This window comes from Alnus glutinosa, chromosome 7, assembly GCF_958979055.1.
Source record: "Alnus glutinosa chromosome 7, dhAlnGlut1.1, whole genome shotgun sequence".
NCBI classification, from domain to species: domain Eukaryota; kingdom Viridiplantae; phylum Streptophyta; class Magnoliopsida; order Fagales; family Betulaceae; genus Alnus; species Alnus glutinosa.
Window position 1 is genome coordinate 29301458 of NC_084892.1, and position 23080 is coordinate 29324537.

At 34.6% G+C, this 23080-nt stretch overlaps 1 protein-coding gene and 1 long non-coding RNA gene across 3 annotated transcripts; both read right to left on the reverse strand.

Annotated features, from left to right (window-relative positions):
• Positions 1–7146: 7146 nt before the first annotated feature.
• LOC133872459 (uncharacterized) lies at positions 7147–11201 on the reverse strand. Of its 2 annotated transcripts, none has more exons than XR_009901034.1 (2): positions 10856–11201; positions 7147–7410 (listed from the first exon to the last, which is right to left on the reverse strand). It is a non-coding gene; the product is annotated as an uncharacterized LOC133872459 (long non-coding RNA). The 2 variants fall into 2 exon arrangements; XR_009901035.1 differs by having other exon boundaries at positions 7147–7431.
• Positions 11202–13197: 1996 nt separating this feature from the next.
• Positions 13198–17581, reverse strand: LOC133874011 (alanine--glyoxylate aminotransferase 2 homolog 3, mitochondrial-like). The gene is made up of 9 exons (XM_062311836.1): positions 17233–17581; positions 16788–17018; positions 15782–15952; positions 14578–14721; positions 14306–14485; positions 13974–14199; positions 13702–13815; positions 13541–13627; positions 13198–13377 (listed from the first exon to the last, which is right to left on the reverse strand). Exons 1-9 carry the CDS (start codon positions 17467–17469, stop codon positions 13334–13336), a joined length of 1434 nt encoding a protein of 477 aa, XP_062167820.1. The 5' UTR covers positions 17470–17581; the 3' UTR covers positions 13198–13333.
• Between the last annotated feature and the right edge of the window lie 5499 nt (positions 17582–23080).

Genomic DNA, 23080 nt, shown 5'->3' on the forward strand with positions numbered 1-23080 from the left:
TCTCGTCTCCCTCTCAAACTGTGTAGAAGAAGAAAGAAAAAAAAGAAAAGCAAAAAGAAACAGAGGCGGAAGTGGAAAGAAGAAGGAGAAGAAGAAAAAAAAAAAGGATGGGTCTGGTACACGCACGGCATGGAGAGAATGAAAAGGAAATTGAAAAAGAGATGAATAAATAGTAATGGATATAAGCCAAAATTATTAAAGAGCTAATGAACAAAGAAAGTGCACTAATTCTTTAGAGAAATTACCTGCAGAGTTTTCTCTGATAAGAGCTTCTTAGCTGAACTAAAGTATGATGTTCAGAAAAAATAACTCAGCCCTTATAAACTGATGACCGGTAGAAATTGATTGGTGAAGAAGAAACCACTTACCTGAAGAATACGCAGTTCAACCCCATCCATAAAAAAAAGAAGCTACAAACTTGCCACGTAGCCCTTTAATCAGCCAGAATTTTAATATTTTAATATTTCTTTTAGTTATTATTACTGATTCGATTTCATCACTTTTTTTTTTTTTTTTGCAACTAATTATCAAATCTTAAAATATTTTAATAATAATTATTATTATTATTAGGGTGTTATATATGGCGTGGGGAAAAAATTTCCAAACGGTTTCAAAAGAAACCATCTGAAACTGAAATTTTATGGACAATTTGGTAAAAACCGTCCATAAAATTACTGACGATTTTTATAAAATCTTCTGGAAATGTAAATTTCCTGACGGTTTAGTTAAAACCGTCTGGAATTTTATGGACGGTTTAATCAAACTGTCTATAATAAATTTTTTATAGACGATTTTGAAAAAACTGTCTGCAAAAGTTTTTTTCTAGACGGTTTTAGAAACCGTCCATAAATGCCTTTTATTTTTTGTAGTGGGTCCACGTCTTAATTTGATGCATTGCTTCCGCGTACTTGCATTCTTAGTGTTTACTTTTGGGTCGCCCAGCCCTTGTTTGATGTAATTTCGTTTTCATGTATCTGTAAAAAAGTAAAAGAAAAGCAAAAAAAAAAAAAAAAAAAATGACTAGTTTTATGGAGTCAATTTCGGTATTGATGAGTGTACGTAATTCTAAGAAAGAGCATATATGTATTTCAGGAATATAATTTGTTGTCTTTCCATTTTTGGTGTCGGCAATCCGATTTTCCCAGTTCATTTTCTCTCACACTACCGCCGCTTCAGGCAGATACTCCTACTCTCCCATGTCATCCATGGTGGCTCAACATGATCGGTAGTCCTACAAAATTCACAGTGTACGTAGATAGTTATCTGGTAATTAGTGTTGGTCAATCTTTGAATTAATACAGTGATTTCCAATTTAATAAACCCGATGACAATTCCTTTCTGCTGAATCTGTCTCTCTTTCAATTCGTTTAATTTGAAGTAATTTTTTGAGGATTTGACTACTCGTGTATATGTTATATATGTGCGTTTGTGCTTTATGCATGATTGATTGATACGTGTTCCTCATCAAATCCTTGTGATGCAATCATGCAATCATGCAGTAGTCATGAAATTTCATTATGTATGTCTCCCCTATATCGATCACACTTTTAGTCAAGTCACATTATCCTAACACGTACATTTCTCATTTATATTGAAACTATTTGTGCACACCTAGGTTTCAATAAGCAATAAGCGGATTAAGTTGGTGGATTAATACAAAGTATACATATGTCAATTATTGGAAAGCTGAGATCGAATTAATTTTTTCTAAGTTGGCCGGGGAGATGCAAAATGTTCAAAGTTGTGTTTATTGGCTAACCGTGAGATGTTGGAGGAAATCAAAGTTGTTGGGAGAGTGGAAGCCAAAACATGTAAGAAGAGGGTGAAATTTCTGTTATGCTTTCGGAAAATAAGATTTGTATTCATGTTAAATGTCATTTTTGGTTAATTTTCGCATGCAAGTTAATAGAAACTATGCTAAAAATAGACATTTAACTACTTTTTTCTCTTCTTATGTACCACCTAACATCTAACTACGTGCTTATGTGCAAACCTTGCTAGTTGCAATGTTCCAAGTGGGACGGACATTAGAATGTCTAACCATTGGTGGGTTACCTGACACTTGCATTTACTAATGCCAATTATTAGAATCTAAAGTCTAATTTTCTCTAAAAATGTCCATAAAATATCTCTAACGCAAGAGAAATGATTTTTCCACATCACTTGTACATCAGTTTTCTAAATCAACCATTGGATTTGTAGGACCCACAAAGATTCACATGTGGGTCCTACAGATCCAATGGTTAATTTAAAAAACTGATGTACATATAATGTGCATGTAACATGTCTCCTAACGCAAACATTAATTTGGGAATATTTTGCGGAACTAAATATGATATCAATGTATTCCACAACAATCACCAAAAAGGGAGACACTTTGACCAAATGAGGTGGTCAAGTTATTAATGTTAATTAGCCAATAAGAAGAGACTTCACAACAACAGTTGCCCACTACCATGATTCAAGTGTGGGTTTTTTTTTACTCTCCGATTAGCTTCTTTTTTTTTCACTAGCTCTCTCACTCTGAGAATAACATCTTGGTAGATTTTGATAAAAATTATCAAGAAAAGAGGTTGAAGAGAAGGTATGTGACAATTTGCTCCATAGATTTCTCATGGTTCAGAAGCGCAGAGCCGAGACCTAGACCAAGCTCAAAAGGTTCGTCTTTTGATTGGAAGTCTCTATGAGTTTGAGAAATAGGATATTTTCTTTTTCTTTTTCTTTTTCTTTTTAAAAGTCAATTGATTTTTATTTTTCTGTTGGCACTTTTGCTTTGGTTGTTTCTTAGAAAATTTTAGGGAAAATTATATTTTACCCCCCTGATGTATCCACCTATTAGCAATATGACTCCCAATGTTCAATTTTTGGTAAATGATTCCCCTGATGTTGTCAACTTGTTCCACCGTAGACCTTCCATCCACTTAATCCGTCTAAAGAGACTGAAAGACGGTCACATGTCATGCACATGACCTTTTAAAGGCCAAAGTTTCAAAATTATCCATGTTCAAAACGGTGAGTTTCACCGGGATGCAACACGGTCACTTTTATAGATTTTATATATTTATTCATTCTCTAATTTTTCTGTTTCGCGTTTGGTTTCGTGGAAACTGAAAGAATAAAAAAGATGTAACTCGATGTTCGCCCCATCCATTGACTTCCCAAGAAACAGAGTCTGCATCCTAGGTTCACCATTGTTTCCGGCACAAACACTGTTTCTTTTTCCGGAAACCTGTCCATCAACCCAACTGCCATATGCACCACCCCTCCCTCCACCCACTGCCTAACGCTCTCCCTTTCTGCCACCAAATTCACAATTGCAGCTAGTGTGTCCTTCATGGAGCTCATGGGTCCGGTTTTGACCAACTCCATCAATTCTTTGGAATTTCTTGGTCGTTACCATGAGGACCCGAGAGGACGTGGAGATGTACTAGCGGAAGAAAGGGCTCACAGCAGGTAGCACTGTTACTTGCCGTTGATGGTGCGTGGTTGTTCAACTTGTAGCTTCCCGTTGATTGAGTTGACGTGCAAGAAGGCCATGCAGGAAATTACGTATTCGTTGGTGATGGAGGTTCCTCTGTTTCCAGACTACAAAACAAGGGAGAACATAGGGTTCTTCATGCAAAGCTAAAAACAACAATGACGCAGTAAATTAAAACACAAAAATTTTGACACAGTTTTGCAGAGAAGTTGGGATCCAGTTGACTAAAAAAGCATGAAAAGGGACATCAGACATACACAACATTGGTTCACAGAATCACAATCATTTGCTAAGGGCTTTCATTATTATTATTAGGCACCATATTATAATCATTTGATAACCTGAATATCCGGTTCTTTGTACAGTAGGCTACAGACTTACAGGTACATGTCTACATGACAAAAATGAATACAAGTTTTTCTTAGCTTTGTTTTACCTTGTACAGGGCTAACCACTTCAAGGGACACTTCGTTATAGCGTAACTGCAATCAGGGGTGGAGCTAGGATTTAGGATTTGGGGGACCAAATTGAAAAAAAAAAAAAATTTGGGGGGCTAAAACTAAAAAAATAAAAAAAAAAATTTAGGAGTAAAATTTATTTATTTATTTATTTATTAAGATTTATTTTTTTTTGGGGGGGGAAACCCAGCTCCGTCCCTGACTGCAATGTCTTGAGCACATAATGCATCTATACAAAAAAGTTTCTTTCTTTAAAGTAAGTTTCAAGAGGTAAACTGTTCTCTGAAACTGTGTTTAGATTTAATGAGAATTTCTGAAACTTTCTGTTTATTTACTGTAGATTTCTCTTCAAAGAATGTTGGTTGACTTTCTTAGATTTTTTAGCCTTGTAGCTGGTTTGCATGTGCCTTGGATTAAGTTTCCACACCTTGTCTATATACTTGCAGCATTAACATACTCCAAGATTTTCAAGTGAAATGAGAGAAAAAAAAAAAAAAAATCAGAAGAATATATAGATTTTCTGTTTATTTATGGCACAGTTTTATAAGTGCCACAGTAGTTCCATAGAAACCGATTGAACTGATTATTATTCTCGGTATGGTAATCTACTAATTTCCAACGCTACTCCCTCCCAATAAGGCAAGTTCTAGATTGACCGGCGCACATATACTTCTTTGTGTCATTTTCTCTTTGTATGGTATAACACCTCATTGATTTTCTCTGTCCACTTCTTCGGTCTTTTCTCCAAGAGAAAAAGTGAGATACGGCAAGGTTGTTGGAACTTCCTAATGCATCTACGCTATATTGAAGATGTATATGGCGGGTTCAGCGCTGCAGACATGGATGTAAACAAATGGCACGTGACCCTCTTTCTGGCTCTTTGGACGGACTAAGTGGACGGAAGGTTTACGGTGGAACAAGTAGACAACGTAAAGGGGTCATCTACCAAAAATTGAACATTGGGCGACATATCGTCAATAGATGGATACATAAGGGGGATAAAGTGTAATTTTTTCAAAATTTTATTGAGAACACAGTATGTGTTTTCAGTTTCTCTTGCTTTTTCTATTTTTTATAAAATTTTCTTGATTAGTTTGTTTATTTTCTATTTTTATTGGATGAATTCTAGATCAGAGATAGAGAATCTAATAACTGTACATCAAAATGTACTTGGAATATCCTATCATACCCATCATACCTATGGACTATTTTCAGAATTTAAGACTAAACTGGCAAGAAAAAAGACTCCACACCGGTTCGTGATGCAGCACCCCAACCAACCATAGGTATGTTTTTTTTTTTTTTTTAAAATAATTTTTCTATTATGACTTCATTATTTTATTTTATGCAGAATTTTCATGATATGTTAAATTACTTAGACGGCATATATGGACTCAGCAACGAAAAGAACCTTGTCGTCAATGTTAATTAGCCAATAAGAAGAGACTTTCCAACAACAGCTGCCCGGCCACTACCATGATTCAAGCTCTATATATGTTTCGGTGACAGTACTCATTGACCGTCTCTTTCATTTTCAACACAATACTTGTTCCAAGATTTAAGGAATGGCCGGATACATCTCATGGCAGTCGTAAATGCATGTCTTCTCATTTCCATTTTTGTTTTGCCTTGTTTCTTGCACATGTAAAACTTTCCATTTGTATCTCATAGTTTGTACACTGCTTGTAACCTTTTGAGAAATGCTAGATATCCCAACACTTTTTTCCAAAATTTAGTTCCAAACTAATGTGTCACAATTCTATGAGATAAATAAAGTTACTTATCTGTTTTTGGTCAAGCAACGAAATCAGAGATCTTCAAACTCTTTCAATTAATTTTCTGCCTACTTCATTTGATATCTCATCTCACTTTTACCATACTAAAAAATATAAAAATAAAAATAAATAAAGCCATATGCATTGATTAAGTCCATTTTATTGCATTAGGATAAAAGCTTATTTGTTCGTCGTTTTTGTGCTTTAATTAGATGATGTGTTATTTGTAAACACATTGGGTGTACACACACTCATTTCTTGTGTGGCATTCATGCATGTGGGATGAGTCCCACATACATAGGTCCCACATCAAATGCAAGTTTGTGTACAATATGTATACAAATATCATTTGCCTAATTAAATTACGCGAAGTGAATGAGCTAGGAGGGTTTGAGTCAAATTTAGTTTCCATCTCTTTTGAATGAAAACCGGCATAATTATCATCCTCAATTGTTGAGTTTCATAAAATAATAATAAAAACAAATTGTTGAGTTCTATATTGGGCTTAGAAATCAACTGTATAATTAGAGAAGAGAAGATTATATTCTTTCCTATAATGTACTCATGAGTGTTGTTAGAGTTATTAGTGTTTAGGACATGACAGTTTAATGTTGATTCTTACATAGAGATGTAAATTTAGTCGTTTAAAGCGTCGGTAAAGAATAAAAACAGGGAGGGGGAAATACAGAAATGGTGGAATTGGATTTGTACCAGGGAGGCAATTGGCTTGGAAAAAAATAGTGGCAAAGGGCTTTTGTCTGGAGTTACTGTTATATCGAGGACGATGGCCGGCCTTGAAATTTCTGGCTGCTTGGGAAAGAAAATGCCATATTTGGTATAAGATCTTCAGAAATTAACAGCAATTTGTGCTCTGTTTGTTTCGACGTAAAATGATTTTCGTTGTAAAATATTTTCGACGAAATCATTTTTCCCGAAAATATTTTTTAATGTTTGGCCTGTACGAAAAAATTACGAATAGCGAAAAAATGGAATCCGACAATCGCTGCCAAAATTCGGCAACGCCCGGTCACCTTTGCTGGATTCCGGCAATCAGTTTGACCGGACTCCGGCTGAAATCCACCAGATCCAGCCAGATCAATGGCCGGATATGGTCAGATCTGGCTGAATTTCAACCATGTTGGATCTTATCAGATCAGATCAATGGTCGGATCTGGTCAAATCTAGCCGAATTCCGGCAAATTCAGCCAGATCAGGCCGGATTCCGGCGCCGGCAGTGGACCATTGCTGGAATCAAGCGAGCGCCCTGGATTTCGGCAACCGGATATCAAAATTTGAGACTTTGAGCGATACATTCGAGCTACCAATAAACTCCAATTGTGACGACCCAAGCCAACATATGGTACATACCGCATGATATATACTTGATAATCAGAGTAACATACCTAATAACATCTATGCAGCGGAAAACGTAATCTGAATAGCAGAAGTCACATCTATAAACATAAACTGATATTTACACAAAAAGAGTCATAATGTCTATCTATTTAAGGCTTATCCAAATAATTATTGCATCAAAGAATGGCTTTACAAATAATATGTGACACAAGCGTCACAAGACATATACCAAACCTATAAAATAGAGGACGCCCATAGTCCCACAATTATGACCGTCGCGGTGGGCTTCAGTCATAATATTCAAAGTACACTTCTACAACACCATCAACTACGACTGAAATACCTGCAACCAAAGGAACATCATCTATATGGTTGTGGGGATTTGCCACATCCGTATAGGTGGAATTATGAGCCCACCATCTTAGCATAAATAAATACAATAAGACCTCAGATGTATACTATTCACTGAGTTTTCGCAAAGAACCAACTTTTCATTTTTAGTCATGCGTGTACTATAACAGCCACCAATTTTATAAATTTTTGTTTGAAAACTCCCATAGCTGATATAGCAAACACCGACTAATAAAAAACATTTAAAACATACTACGCAGCTGAGCTTGTACGTAGAAGTTCCATTGTTGGAAACAACTACATACATCCTCACCTACTATAATATTTTTGATTTAGTGATACTTAGAAAACTATAGCATTTAAATCATGCAACCATCCGATAGAAATATACATAAGTTCTTTTCCATTGAGACTCTTATGCATACTTATACGTCTAACAAAACTACTCATAGTATAAAAACATCACACTCATGAAAACAATGCTATATATGCTCATGTAAGTTTCTGTTGTATTCCTATGGGGCGTTGGTCCCCCAATACTAGTTCATACGTATGTTCCTAAGAGGCGTAAATCTCCCAATACTAGTTCATGTGTACGTTCGTATGGGGCGTAGATCCACCTTTAGTTCATGCGTGTATTCGTATGGGGCGTATGTCCCCCACTAGTTCATGCGTATGGGGCGTAGATCCCCCTGGGGCATATGTCCCCCACTAGTTCATGCGTTTGGGGCGTAGATCCCCCTGGGGCGTATGTCCCCCTCTAGTTCATGCGTTTGGGGCGTAGATCCCCCTGGGGCGTATGTCCCCCAACTAGTTCATGCCTATGGGGCATAGATCCCCCTAATAGTTTGTTTATACGTTCATGTTTCATGCTCAATGCTCATGCTTAAATACTATACATTAAATTTCATAATCATGTCTTTAACACATGCTTTCTTCATAAATCATAAACAGTCTTACATGTCATTTCTTAAACAATTTGCATAACTTAAATCTCCAACTTATACTCGCTCTAAAATCACATATCATATTCATACTTCAAAACATCGTCATAATTTCAATATACTCAAAAGTACTTAAATCATCCAAAACAGATCATAATCAACATACAGTTGGTTCAGGTTTGTAAAACAATATATATTTTGCAATTCATCATATATGAAAATAATACTTCTCAGTGAGTAGAATACTTCTCAGTGAGTAGAATCACCTGGCTGCATAGGACTCAAGACTCGAACACTCCCCGTGTTCTATTTACTTGAACTCTCCATCAGAGAATAAGTTAAAGTCTACAATCATGACACGTGCATGCAAACATTTATGACGTTAGACTAACTATTGAATCTCATACCCTTATGACACATAAACTACCCATGTGCTCATACGTCGCGTTACCCGTTTCTAAAGCTAGTTAGATACCTTCGACTATTATTAGGTTAATTATTGGTTCTATGTTCGTGTTTATTTATTTATCATCAATAAGATGTATTTACTATTTTCATTAATTTATATATTGTTGTTGTATCATGTTATTATTGTTAACCCTATTTATAGCTGGTTATTTATTTACTAAATTAACAACATATATACTTAAGCCATATGCATGTATATGTATACGTATATACATATGCATATACAACACTTAATCATAATCCATTGATGCACATAAATACCAAGTATGCATGAATAGATGAATTAGTTACTAAGTTACCTCATTATCATTATTAGCTATTAAACCTTATAGTTTGTTTATCCACTTAGGCTAACTAAGTGTATTCGATCCATATGCATATATATACACATATATGTATAAAAGGCTTATTAAGCTAAATATAGCCTCCTAAAGCACTTAAGTATTTCATTTTACCTAGGTGACCACATTAATCCTTTTATTGCATTTACCAAATGACTCCGGAGTCAATTATTTATTCCTATCACTTATATATGTATATTTATTGAATTAAGATTATTTGAATGATTTACAACTCTTGTTCTTCTAATCTTAACCACTACATTCAACACTTTTACTCATTTTAGTTTCTAACCCTTCAAGTAGTTTAGGTTTAGGACTTTAATCTTATCTAACATACTAATTTAATAACTCCTATGAAATTGAGTTATAATCACATATTGTAATATATTGGTTTATTAAAGCTTGAAGCATATACATGAACCTCAAAGCTAAGAATTATACTTAGAATCAATTCATTATTAGTTCATAACTCATTTGAATTCTATTACGTCTATTTCGATATTTAATTGGTTGTCTATGTTTATTTGACTTACTGATTCTTGTATTTCCTTTATATCAATTTGTAATTATTCACTTATGACACTATCCATTTACTTGTTTATCATTACTACCCATTTATCTTGATCTTAATCCAACCCTTGTACATATACGAATTCACCTTTTCCTTTTAGAAAAAAGGGACCTAAACACACTAACTCCAATCATCAAAATATCAATTCTTCTCTAACAAACCAACCTACATAGCCTTTCATTCCCTATTTCAACCACCCTTGTTATTTACATCAAAGGATTACACATTAACTTCAACATCAAATATCTACTTCTGAAGAAAACAACCAAGCAATAACACTTTCCAAATCACCAATTTAAGCCCAAAAACCCCATAAATCCAATTTTCACCAAGGCCTAACACCACAAAACCTAACAAGACTAACATAGGCAATAACCCCTCAAGGTGAATACAACACAATATGCCCAAACAAGAGGATAACCTCAACAAGAAATCAACAACCACATAAATACATCATCCGGCCATCACTAGGAACTCCCCTACAACACCATTCAGCTACCATAAAACTACACCATGAAAGCCGAACCAAAAATCCAACAATTCCATTTTAGAATACTAAACACAAGCTAACATTACCAAGCAAAGCCCTAAAATAAACATCAACCTTAATAGACTAAGTTATCAATACTCAAGAGATTTCAACAACCAAAAAGAAACATGAACTCATTCGGCTTAATCCACATAAAAGCCCTTCCCAATCCAGAATTCACGCTCAACTTAATCAACAGGGAGTCAGAATTTTCTACACTAATATCCAATCGAAAACTTCCCATAGACAACACTTTAACTCATTCAGCCATCAAGACAATTTTGTAACACGTTTTCTCTCAACAAAATACCACCCAAATCAAAACTTCTCTTGAAACCCAATTGGCTTGTTACAAAAAAACCCCAAAGAGGAAGACCCATTCGGCCAACCCCCATGGAACCCAACCAAACCATATCAACCGGAACCTAAAATTATTGAGAACCAACACAAATTTCTACTCTATTACCCATTCGAAATTTGCAACCAAAGTCCTAAGCAAATCGGTCCAATCAACCGAGAATCATCAAAGCAACAACCTATATTTAAAAATCCAAACTCAAAAGCTAAAGAAAATATGTTTTTACCTTTTTGTTACCCATCACCGGAAACCCGCCGGAAATCGCTCTCTGGTTCTACCTCCGTCGACCCGCCGAAGACCCACTCCAAAAATCGCACCTCTCGGCGCCGATCTCTCCCATGGTAGCTCTCTCTCTCTCTCTCTCTCTCTCTCTCACGGTTTGTTATGGGTAGAAGAAGAAATGAGAAAGGGAGAAATGGGAGAGAGGTGCTGCGTGAGGAAGGGGAAAAGAGAGGAAAATGAAAGAAAGGAAGAGGAAAAGAGAAGGTGGCATGCGTGAGGGAAAGGAGGAAGAAAAGAGAAAAGGAAAAGAAAAATGGAAAGGAGAAAGTGATCGTGCAAGAGGGGAAAAGGGTGAGAAAAGAAGGAAAGGAAAGAAGAAAGAGAAAAAGGGAAAGGGAAAGGACATGTGTAATTGTGTAAGTGGTTGGGAGAAGACAAGACAATCTTATTCCAGCTAACCGTGTGATGCCACGTGGCAAAGAGAAATTTTTTTTTTTAATTAAAGCCTCCGACTATTACAAATTACAGTAAGACCCCATCTTATTTTATTTCTATTATTTATTAATTAACATCTAACTCCACATTTATTTATTTACATTCAATTAATTATTTATTCTATTAGGACCTATTATTACTATTACTCTAGTTTCTCTTATTTTAACCTAGACTTATTTTATTTTCTTAATATTAATATTATTATTACCTAAAATATAATTATTTGCCCCATCTATTTAATAAATGTAATTTATTAATTGCTAAACTCCCTATTTAATTTTCTCGGTCTTTACACCAATGCCTGGCGATGGCGGATTCCCACAAACGTGCGTGCAAGTACAAAGAGTTTAAATTCGGAAAACGATTTACGGTTCAAAACAATAAATCGTTTTCCAAAAATTAAGTAGGTTTTTACGGTCAAATTGAAAATGATTTTCGTTGACCATTATTTTTGCTCCTACCAAACATCGTAAAATATAGAAATCATTTTACGCCGAAACAAATGGAGCATTGGACACCAGTTTGAGATAGTCCTTATGAGACGTATACTTATTTAAATAGGTAAATCTAATATAAGCTTTCTCACAATTTGCTAACAGAAATAAATGGCTGAAAATTTGAATCCCCATATTTGACTGTGAATAAGATTGGTCTAGATTGAAGGAGGTGGCCAGAGGAGAACAGTGGTGAGTGTTAAGTGGTGGATTTGGGAAGAACAATTGATGTTCCCAATTTTTTTTTTTTTGTTAAACTGAACTCATATTTGTTCAAAATAAAACCCATCTTTTTTCTTCTTTTTTGTTAAAGAATTGAGTTTTTTTTTTGGACATTATTTATTGACAGCTTTCCTTCAAACTTAGTTGGAAAAAATTCCTCTAACTATGTCTATTCAAAATACATTTATTTTTGTTACGATGTTAAAAGTATTCCATGCACATTGGTAAAATACAATTTTAATCATGTGTATAGAAGCTTTTGGATACCCTCTTCTTTACAAGCTAATTTTATGGGTGAGTTCTACATAAAGTTTGTATAATTTGATATTAGAACCACCGCTACGTCGAGTATGAGACCAGATGCAATCGTCGAATATGAGATCGAATGAGTTGCGACTTTGTGGCCTAGTCCTAGAGGTAGTAACCTATAGGTTGGATTAAAATGTCTTGATACTATGTTGAACGTAGTGTTAAACCATTTAATACTGATAGGTAAATAAAGTCACCAAAAGAAAAATTTTTATCATCAGGTCATTATTGTCGATAGAGTGAGTAGTCGTGGACATCGGTTGCAGAGCGTGGTCTTAGATTATTTCAATCAAATAAGTTTTTCAAACAATCATTTTTTTAACGGTCAATAACTATTATTTCAACCGTTAAAAAATGCTCTTATAATTCTACATGAAAGGATAATTTCAAAAATTCGAACTAGTGCTTCTCTTTTTCTTCTTCTTTCTTTGGGTGTTACAACTTTCTTGTGCATGATAGTGTTGTGTTCCATTTGCAGAACTTATTATACAAGTGAAAGACAATATTTGTCTAAGAGATAGATTAAAACTCAGCTAACGGTTCAAATTTCAGCTATTCCCATACAGTATTCTGAACTACTTTCTTCTAAGTCCGAATATCTCACATTCTATTTCCAACACGTCGTGGTATGTTACGATTTTAAGTGTCCCACGTTGGTTAAATGTACTCTTAACATAATGCAACCTTTTCCTCAAGAATATAAAAAATTATTCAGATGCAATTTTGGAGAAAGAGCGATTATCAAACTGTTAGAATACGAAAAAGAAGACATAGATTAATCGAGTCAACGAGGTGTTGACTCATCGATTTTTAGGACCATGGAAACTTATTCAAGCAGAAAACTGGTATATTTATTTATATATAAAAATCTTAGTTATCTTACTCACAGAGACTTGAAAGTATAACTTATGACAGATTATATATAAAGATGGAGGGGCTTCGGTCAGAAAAGATGGAGGGCTTCACAGCTTAGACATTGCGTGATCCATTGCATCTACAAGGAAATCTGCAACCAAAAGATAAGCATATTTAGCCCAAAGACTAGTGGCAATGAAAGAAGGCCATCACAATAGTTCAGGTCCCTCCAAACTACCATTGGGGTTGAAATGTCCTTCTTTCAAGCAAAAAATATGACAAAAATACTCTTGATAAAAGGAGTGGAGATGTACCTGCATCTTCCTTGGTGAAGCAGAGTGGAGGTGTGATTCTAAATACATTTCCATAGAATCCGCCTTTCCCAATCAGTACTCCCAATTCTATAGCAGCAACAGAGTTGTATTAGTAGCCAGAGAAATAAGCTTAAGGTATAGCTGAAGAGAGAAATTCAGACCTTTCATCTGGTCCATTAAGTGCAGAGTTTCAGCCTTTGCAGGAGTTTTCTGCTGGCGATCAGTGACAAGTTCAACTCCTAGCATAAGTCCTCTTCCCCTCACGTCCCCAATAACTGCAGATTTCGACATATTACAACAGAAGTGATGATAAACTGTATGCATATACTGTTAAATCACCATTATTCCAAAAGTTTAAGCTGATAGGAAAAGGTAAATTTAATCACTTAATCAATATTTTAACATATACAAAAATAAATGAGGAATAGTTTACTTTCATATTTATCCTTGAGTGAAGTTAGTCTATCTTTCAGGTATGAACCAACAACAAGTGCATTCTCCTGAAGATTTTCTTTCTCAATTACTCTCAAAACTGCCAATCCCGCAGCAGTACACACTGGATTCCCACCAAAGGTGTTGAAGTAACAGCTACGAGTCAAGACCTCTGCAATCTCAGGAGTGGTTACCACCGCCCCAAGGGGAATGCCATTTCCAATGCCCTGCAGAATAAGAGAAGAAAATCAGTCAAGATAGGTTTTATGGACATCGATCTCCAGAACCAAAATAAAGAAAGAAAGAGGGAAAGAGAAGAAGAGAAAAAAGAACCTTTGCCATTGTCACAATGTCAGGCACGACACCTTGGGTCTCAAACCCCCAAAAGTGGCTCCCTGTGCGGCCAAACCCAGCCTGAACCTCATCAGCAATACAAAGACCTCCTGCTTTCTTTATACTGCTATAAACAGCGGGCAAGTAACCAGGGGCCAATTCTATAATTCCCCCCACTCCCTGTAATACATGAGAAAGATGTGTAAAGAAGAATTGCGTGTCATGTCAATAGGAGAGGGAATAAACAGATTCGAGATAAATGATGTGCATGCCTGAATTGATTCAGATAAAAAAGCAGCAACATTGCCAGAAGTTCCAAAGTCAATAAGATCCTGCAAATCTTTTGCATACTTCTCTCCATCTGAACCAAAAACCCCTCTGTATGGGTCTGGATTCAAGGCATGATGAACTCCACTCTGTTGGACAAAGCGATAAGAATTGAGTATTAAACCGCATCTTAGAAGTACAAAAGCTTTGGGTTATTTGGTTCCACATGCAAGAAATAAAAGAGATATTGCATGCCTTAGTATAACCCATGCAGAACTACTGCATAATATTTTAAGAAAGACAGTTTTTTTTTTCTTCTCTAAATTGGATTGAACTAATTTTCCTCCAACTCTTTTAATGCTATTAAAAAAGTACATGTTTCTCACATGCTCAAGGGACACGTAACATTTTTATAGATTGGATTGAGGAAACTCCTCCACCCAAGTTTGGATGAATACTCTGTCATTTAAAGAGCATTATTAGTCACTTTCCAAAAAAAAAAAAGTAGAAGAGCATTATTAGACGTCATTGATTAAGTCTTAATGCTCCTCATAAAGTTCTGATTTTACTGGCTTACATGTATGAATTGATTGATGTCAAACCAGTGACCTACTTTTTTTTGTTTTCTAGTCTCTCTAAAATTCTAATTCCTTCACTCCAATGAAAAGCATTTGATCCCCCTTCACAGTCAAACAAAAAATTGCGATGGAGACATCACAAGCTAGCGCTGATTTGACATCATCATTTAAGGTGAACTTCATTTGAATGCTACCACATTGATCATGATGACAAATTCACCATTGTTATCATGCTTGCCTCAACAGCTTCATTGCCCAATTGGACTGAGTTTTTAGGATTGTTGGTAGTTAACGTCAAGGTTAACGTCAAGTGGGACGGCCTTGCCCCAAAAGCTAGCTATAATATGTCTCCTCACCCTCCACGATATGATCTCTTCACAAGCCAGCTAACAACTCAAGATCCTTCCACTAACAAAAAAAATCCCTTATCCCTTTTGATCCGGTCCACTCATGGGCCAGTCACATAGTGGACGATGAGTCATATGAAAGCTGATCCGAATAATGTTAAAAATGACATTTTTATTTAATCACTATCTTATCTTTCTGATGTGACAGTATCGATCAATATTTATCATGATAGATAGCAGCTAATTGACGCTATGCGCATTATATGAAGGTTGGGGAATTTTACCTGCACAACATTAAATTTCCAAATGCTCTGACCAGTGGCCCCCATAGTCCCAGCTGCGTTTCCATGATACCCATTTCTCAGCGATATTATGTCTTGGCACCCTGTATACAACCTGGCGATCAGCATCGCCAACTCGTTTGCCTCCGTCCCAGAATTCGTAAAAAACACCACCTACGAATATGGTCATGAATTCTTTAATATAAACATCATTTTGCCAGAAAGTAATCTAAAAAGAATTCGAATAATTAGCTGTTTATCAGCACGAAACATAACGTAAAAAGCAATTCCAAAATATATCTGGACTGTTAACTTTTTTGTTTTTTAAAAAAAATTATTGGGATTGATTTTTTTGTAAGTAAAATAATTGCATTACAAACAGCAAGGCACACCACCATCCAAATACACAATAATTCAATAAATATACAAGAAAAAACACCTAATTAAAAAAAAAAAAAAATTGAAAATTTATTTGGTAAATTATTCCAAAACTATTTTTGAAAACTAAAAACACGAAAAAGTGTTGGAATGTAATGGTGAAAAATCATTTGATTGTGTTTTTAAAAAAACTAAAAAATGTTCTAAAAAAAGGAAATCACATACCCGTTTGTCTTGATATAAAATTATAAAGTAATTTAAGAAATTATATTTTTATTTTACGATACTAATGTGGCACGTGTCATGTCAGCATTAAGAGATAGTAATTTGATAAAAATATGATTTTTAACGTTACTCAAAATTATATGAATATTTATCATATTTATTTCACACTACTTTTCATATTAGCCACTTTTTTTTTATAATAATAATAATAATACTTCAAATATGTCAAAATATATGAAATCGGTGCGATAAATAGTTAGAGGAGTAGTATTACTTAAATTATATACGTGTCCCCGCGAAAGGGAATGTTAAGGAATCACGAAACTTTGACGTACTCCTTTGACCTCTGAAACTACAAAGTTTACGCTAGCTATGGGCGGGACACGCATAAGGAACATTAACGCACCTTGAGGTCACCGGGCAACTTGGAGGCGAGGGCCTCAGCGAAATCGGTGATGGCGGAGTTGAGGTAGAGGACAGTGGAGTGTTGCAAGCGCTTGGTTTGGTTGACAATGGCCTCAACCACATCGGGGTGGCAGTGCCCGCAGCACACCGTAGCGATCCCCCCAGAGGCGTCCAAATATCTGCGCCCCTCCTCGTCGAACAAGTACTGCCTCTTTCCATCCACCACGTTCACCTGCACATACAAAATCATGCGTATATATATTCTCATGGACCCCACTCTAACCAATCACACGGTCTGAATTTTTTCCTCAAATTTAAAAAAAAATAATTCACCCAAAAAAACGTGAGCCGCAAGATCTTTGATAATCAAGAATTATACTGGTGATTAATTCACGGAAAACGACAAAAATGAGGATGAGAAATGATCGAGTGCGACGCGGACTCACGGCTTTGTTGTAGAAGTGGAGCAAAGCAGGGTTGAGATACGCCTTGCGCTTGGCCAAGATCTCGCCGGCGGAGGGCCCGTTGTAAGGCGGAGGAGAGTAATCGAAGGGGGGCATTTTGGGAAGAGAAAGGTCATTCTCTTGGAGAGGGTCCTCCTTCTGGGCTACCTGAGAGAACCAGCGCTGCGCGATCAGAGAATTTCTCCCCGATAATACCCTCCGCGCTGTGAGTCCCTGCATATTTGTTTCTTCCTCGCTGCTCCCCTCTCTCTAAAATCGCTTCCTCCTTTCTCGTTATTTGGTTTTCGAGTTAGATTCCGAAAATGCAGGAGTGTAATGGAGCTAAACGGAAGACAAGCCGGGAAGGTATTTATATAGGGAGTAGGAGGGAGATACTGATTACTGATCATTGCTGACGTGTACGAGGTTGATTGCATTCGTTAAGTTATATAAACAACATATATATATATATATATAAGCGAGGTTGATTGCATTGGTTAAGTTATAGAAACAACATATATATATATATATATGATTCGGCTAGCATGCTCTAGTGAAAATTACAGTACTGTTTTCTATTACGGCATGCCTTCTTAATAATAAAAAATTTTTTAAAACTTAAAAATTATAAAAATATAATAATAATAATTAAAAAGCAAAAATTATTAAAGCAACGTTTTCTAAGTGGTACCATTTTCTACTGCAGCATGCTCTACTGCATGCATGCCAAATCCATATATATATATATATATATAAATAAATGAGTAATATTTTTTACACAACTCTAATTATTAGGGAGATGCTGATCATTGCAGACGTGTACGAGGTTGAATGCATTGGTTAAGTTATAGAAACAACATATATATATATATATATATATATATATATATATGATTCGGCTAGTATGCTGCAATTAAAGTTACGGTACCGTTTTTTATTACGGCATGCCTTCTTAATAATAAAAAATTTATTAAAACTTTAAAATTATAAAAAAAATAATAATAATAATAATTAAAAAGTAAAAATTATTAAAGCAACGTTTTCTAAGTGGTACCATTTTCCACTACAGCATGCTCTACTGCATGCATGCCAAATCCATATATATATATATATATATATATATATATATATATATATATATATATATATATATATATATATATATATATATAAATGAGTAATATTTCTTACACAACTCTAATTATTATTATTTTTTTATGATCAACTATTGGATTTGTTTTTCTACACATGTAAGCCTTAAATATTCAATAGTTGATCTTAAAAAAAAATTGTTAAAGTTATATAAAAGTTGTGCAAGAAACATTATATATATATATATATATATATATACATATATACACACACACTATTACGTTACACTTCTCATCCATTTGTCACGTCTATTTTACATTGGTTCAATGTGACATATTTTAAGTGAGTTACATGAAAAGTCACTTAAAATATGTCATATAAACTAATATAAGATGAATATGAAAAATAACAGTAATGCAAACACAAAATACTTAAAAACTATTTTTGCTTTTATATTATTCAAAATAATTTTTTTCAAACAAAAAATTAAAAACACAATTAATAAACATTAACAATGAAACGCCGACCATTCTTCGATACGAAAATTACAAAGAATGGTGAGCAATATTGTTAGGGTGCGTTTGAGATTGCGATTTCATAGACAGTAAATGCGATTTTAAACTAAATCGCAAAACATAAATCGTTTGGAAATTGCGTTTTTAAAAATTACGATTTGAAAACACAAAAAATTTGATTTTTCAAATCGCATATCAGATGATGTTTTTTTGAAAACGCAAAATTTTAAAGGCTAGTTTGTGATTTTAAAGGTTAACTAAACTATGATTTTGCCAAACGCTTAACTGTGTTTTTAAAAATCACTTTTTTCAAATTGTACATTTTAAAATTGTTATTTAAAATCGCAAACACAAACGGACCCTTAATAGATGTTCCAAATATGGTAATATTGGTTTGGTGGATGAGTTCATGGGATTGAGTCTCACTAACGTTTTGAATTTGATTGAATCTAATCTTAGTATAAACTTGAACTAGACTCAAACCAAACCCGTCTAACCTAACGTTGTTATAAAATTGAAGGAATGTAGTGCTTGAGCTTTTGAGAAGCCAAGATGAGTTAGATGAGTGTCATTTGTTAAGCTTTTTTTTCTTCTATGGATTTTTTAAGCAATTGATGTGAAATGTCCTTATAATATTATGTAAGTTATAAGCTTTTTTGTTGTAATAAAATTTATATGGACCCCATGCTTTGAAAAGAAGAATTTATAATTCTTGTGATTTTTTTATGTTTACCCTCTAAATTTTTCTTAGGTTGTGTCGCCACGTAGGGATAAGTTAAACTATTTGTTCTGAAAGGGCAAGCATATTTATATTACTTTCTTTTACAAGTAACAATTTGAATTATTAAATCATTGTTTGTTCTACAACTTAAGTTAATAAGAAACAACCAATTTAATTATTTAACAAATATTCTAATACTTTCCCTCGTGTGTAGGACCAGAAAGAGTGAATTCAATTATTTAATTAATATGCTAAGTGAAAATATTAAACTGTAAAGCCAATGTTCAAACTAAAAACTTCTGCTTTTAAAAGATTATCCCAAAGAGTAATATTATATATTACACCCTCATCCCACTGGGTTGATGTAGTAGTGCCCATCTGCCTTGAGATTAGCTTTTGTTAAAAAATAAAATAAAAAAAACGCACACACACACTAATAGCTGGTGGACACTGCCAAATTAACTCAGTAAAATAAAGGGTAATAGAGGTGTAATATATAGAATTATTCTATCCCAAATGCCAAGTAGGGAGATGAATAACTTGAATTTTAACAAGAGTAATACTAGAAACTATATATTTATCTCATAACAATTTTAAAGTGCAGGCATGACAGTTCTAACTAATCATTGGATCAATCCTTATAAAAAATCCAAAAATTAGTTGGAGCTAAGATAATTATAAAATAAAAATGCAGTTTATAGCATTACCCTTCTATCAGTATATCTTGATCGATAAAAGAAAGTGGAAAAGGCTTGTTGCCAAACTGTTACTTAAAAAGGGGTTGCTAGTTTCGTGAGATCGAAAGGAACCTAATAAATAAGTTTATGCATATATCCACCAGCTATCTTCATTCGTTTTTTTTATTTTGATTTTATTTTATTTGCTTTACACGACGTGGATTATTGTCTTCTTTGGATTAAAACGATGTCATTAATTGGCTGGTGTGCATGGCGTGTACCCTGATTCCTTCTCGCTTAGGTGTTATAGAATATGGAGTATTAAAATTGAATTACCCAAATAAAAATTGAATTACCCAACTATTTATCTGGCCAAATGAATTCGATCCATAACTGATCTCTTACAATCATCTGCCTGAATTCTCTTAAATTCGAGCAGATAATTTGAAAGGCTCCTAATCCATTAAAATATGAGTGCTGGAGTAAACTCTACGATAGCTTCTCTTATCATTTTCCCATAACATTTAAATATTCTTTAAATTAAATGTTAAGAAAAAGGTAGAGGAAAGAAAAACCATTTAAGGGTCCGTTTGGGTTTGTGATTTCAAAAAGTGCGATTTAAAATAACGATTTTAAAATGTGCGATTTGAAAAAAGTGATTTTTAAAAACGCAGTTAAGCGTTTGGCAAAATCACAGTTTAGCCTTTAAAATCGCGAATTTACCTTTTAAAATTCTGCGTTTTCAAAAAAGCATCATCTTATCTGCAATTTGAAAAAGCAGATTTTCTGCGTTTTCAAATAGCAATTTTTAAAAACGCAGTTCCCAAACGATCTATGTTCTGCGATTTGGTTTAAAATCGTACTTATTGCCTACGAAATCGCAATCCCAAACGCACCCTAAATATTGTTTCAGATAAATGATAAAAGAAAGATAAAGCTTTTATTTATATTAAAATAATGCTAGGAGAACTACTTTTGCTTCCATAGTACAATTTTTGGTTCACTTGTTGTTTTCTTAGTTTATGGAACAACAAGAGAATCTGTTTTGAGGGATTTTTAGGAGTTTTCCCTACATCTAGAAAAGAGAATGAATTTTAAGAAAGTTGTTGTTAATTAGTGCTTTAAGGGTACTACAAGTCCCATACAATCTGACGTAACAATTCACGCCACTAAAATGTAGACCGTCACGTGACATTTCACATTATACTTTTTACTTTTAAAAACTAACACAACAATTCACGTTATAGTTACCCCACTAACCACTCACATTGTCTATCCAAATCACACTTTTTGGGAAAAACAATGGAAAGAAAGAACTTGCACCCTAAAATCCCGTCAGTGATGACACTGCTTGACCTCATGAACATGTGGTCGTGTTTTAAGTTTTTAGCTTTTAGCTATAAAAATTAAGTATGGATGGCGACCATAAAAGGAAGAACTCGTGGCTCATCAAGTCTAGTAGTGGTTATAGCCTTTTGGCTAAATGTGGAATTATGGGTCTCCTCCAATAATTCCACATAGGAGATTAGCCAATAACCGAAACCCTAATAATATAGATTTAAAACTGATGATGATGTACCTGGTTGATAATATGGGGTAGATGAAAACTACATAATGGCATCTAATGTACCTAACCATTTTTTCGAACCAGTTCGAGGTGGGTTTTCAAGGTGATCGATCAGCTAAAGACACCTTTAACGGGACACGTAAAGTTTGTTTTTGCTGGTTAACTATTAGCCATAAACTATTAAAAAAAAAAAAAAAAACCTATTCAAATGGAAAACAAATCAACTAGAAGCCCTGGACACCGTCAATTAGGGTGACCATGGCAATAATGCAACAAAACTATAATCATTCCAAAAGATGATCACGAATATAATGACCTGCAAGTGGAAACTTATGACATAATTCAGCTTGGGAACTGGACCCATTGATGGGACTGACACGTGGACCTTGTGTCGTGTTATAAGATATGTGTCTCAATCTCAACGGATCCAATTGAAACTGAAATTATCCTCGAACCAAACACCACAAAAATAATATAACTTTCGACATCTCGAATTAGTCAGATGACACCTTAATTTATGTGTTTTCCACGTAGGATTCCCCATTCCTCTCCCTCGTGATTTTGTTTTGAAATATTAAAGGGGAGAGAGGAGGGAGGGAGGATACTAATGAAACATTGGAAATTAAGATAGAGATCAATGTTAAAGCTAATCATCCACATCGTTTCCACCAATGCAAACCTAGATAATAATCAATCAGATGGTCAGAAAATTTAACGTTTTGGATAAGCTAATAGCATACAGACGACCACGTGGATTGGCAAACGACAGCTTCTGCCTACCTATGATACAAGAGCCGATATTACAATTAAAGTATCTTATCTTCCTCACCCAGTTTTCTGGTTGCATATCCTGCTTTCTGACGTGTTAAACAATATAAATATGTTGCCATAATGTGGTACACTAATTAAGATGCCCACTGGGAGCACAGGCAAGTGAGAGAGCCTACTAAATTGTTCTTCTTGGGAGCATCAAAAAACTTCATATATTAAATTGCAGAAACAGAACTAAGAGGGGCAATCAAACAGTTGCAGCACCATCCGAAGCATCTAGATTTTAATGTCAGAACATCTCCAGCAATAATAGTCAAAATAACTATTGAAAAAGTATAACTCTCCACTTAATTAGCTACTCATTTTTCTATACACACTCCAACAGATTTTCTTTTCTACTCTTTATTTTCTTTAAATATTATTGTGTGGGAAAAAGTGTGAAAGAAAGAGGGGGAGAGAGAGAGGGAGTAAAAGAAGGAAAGGGATAAAGAAAATAATAAAAATCTCT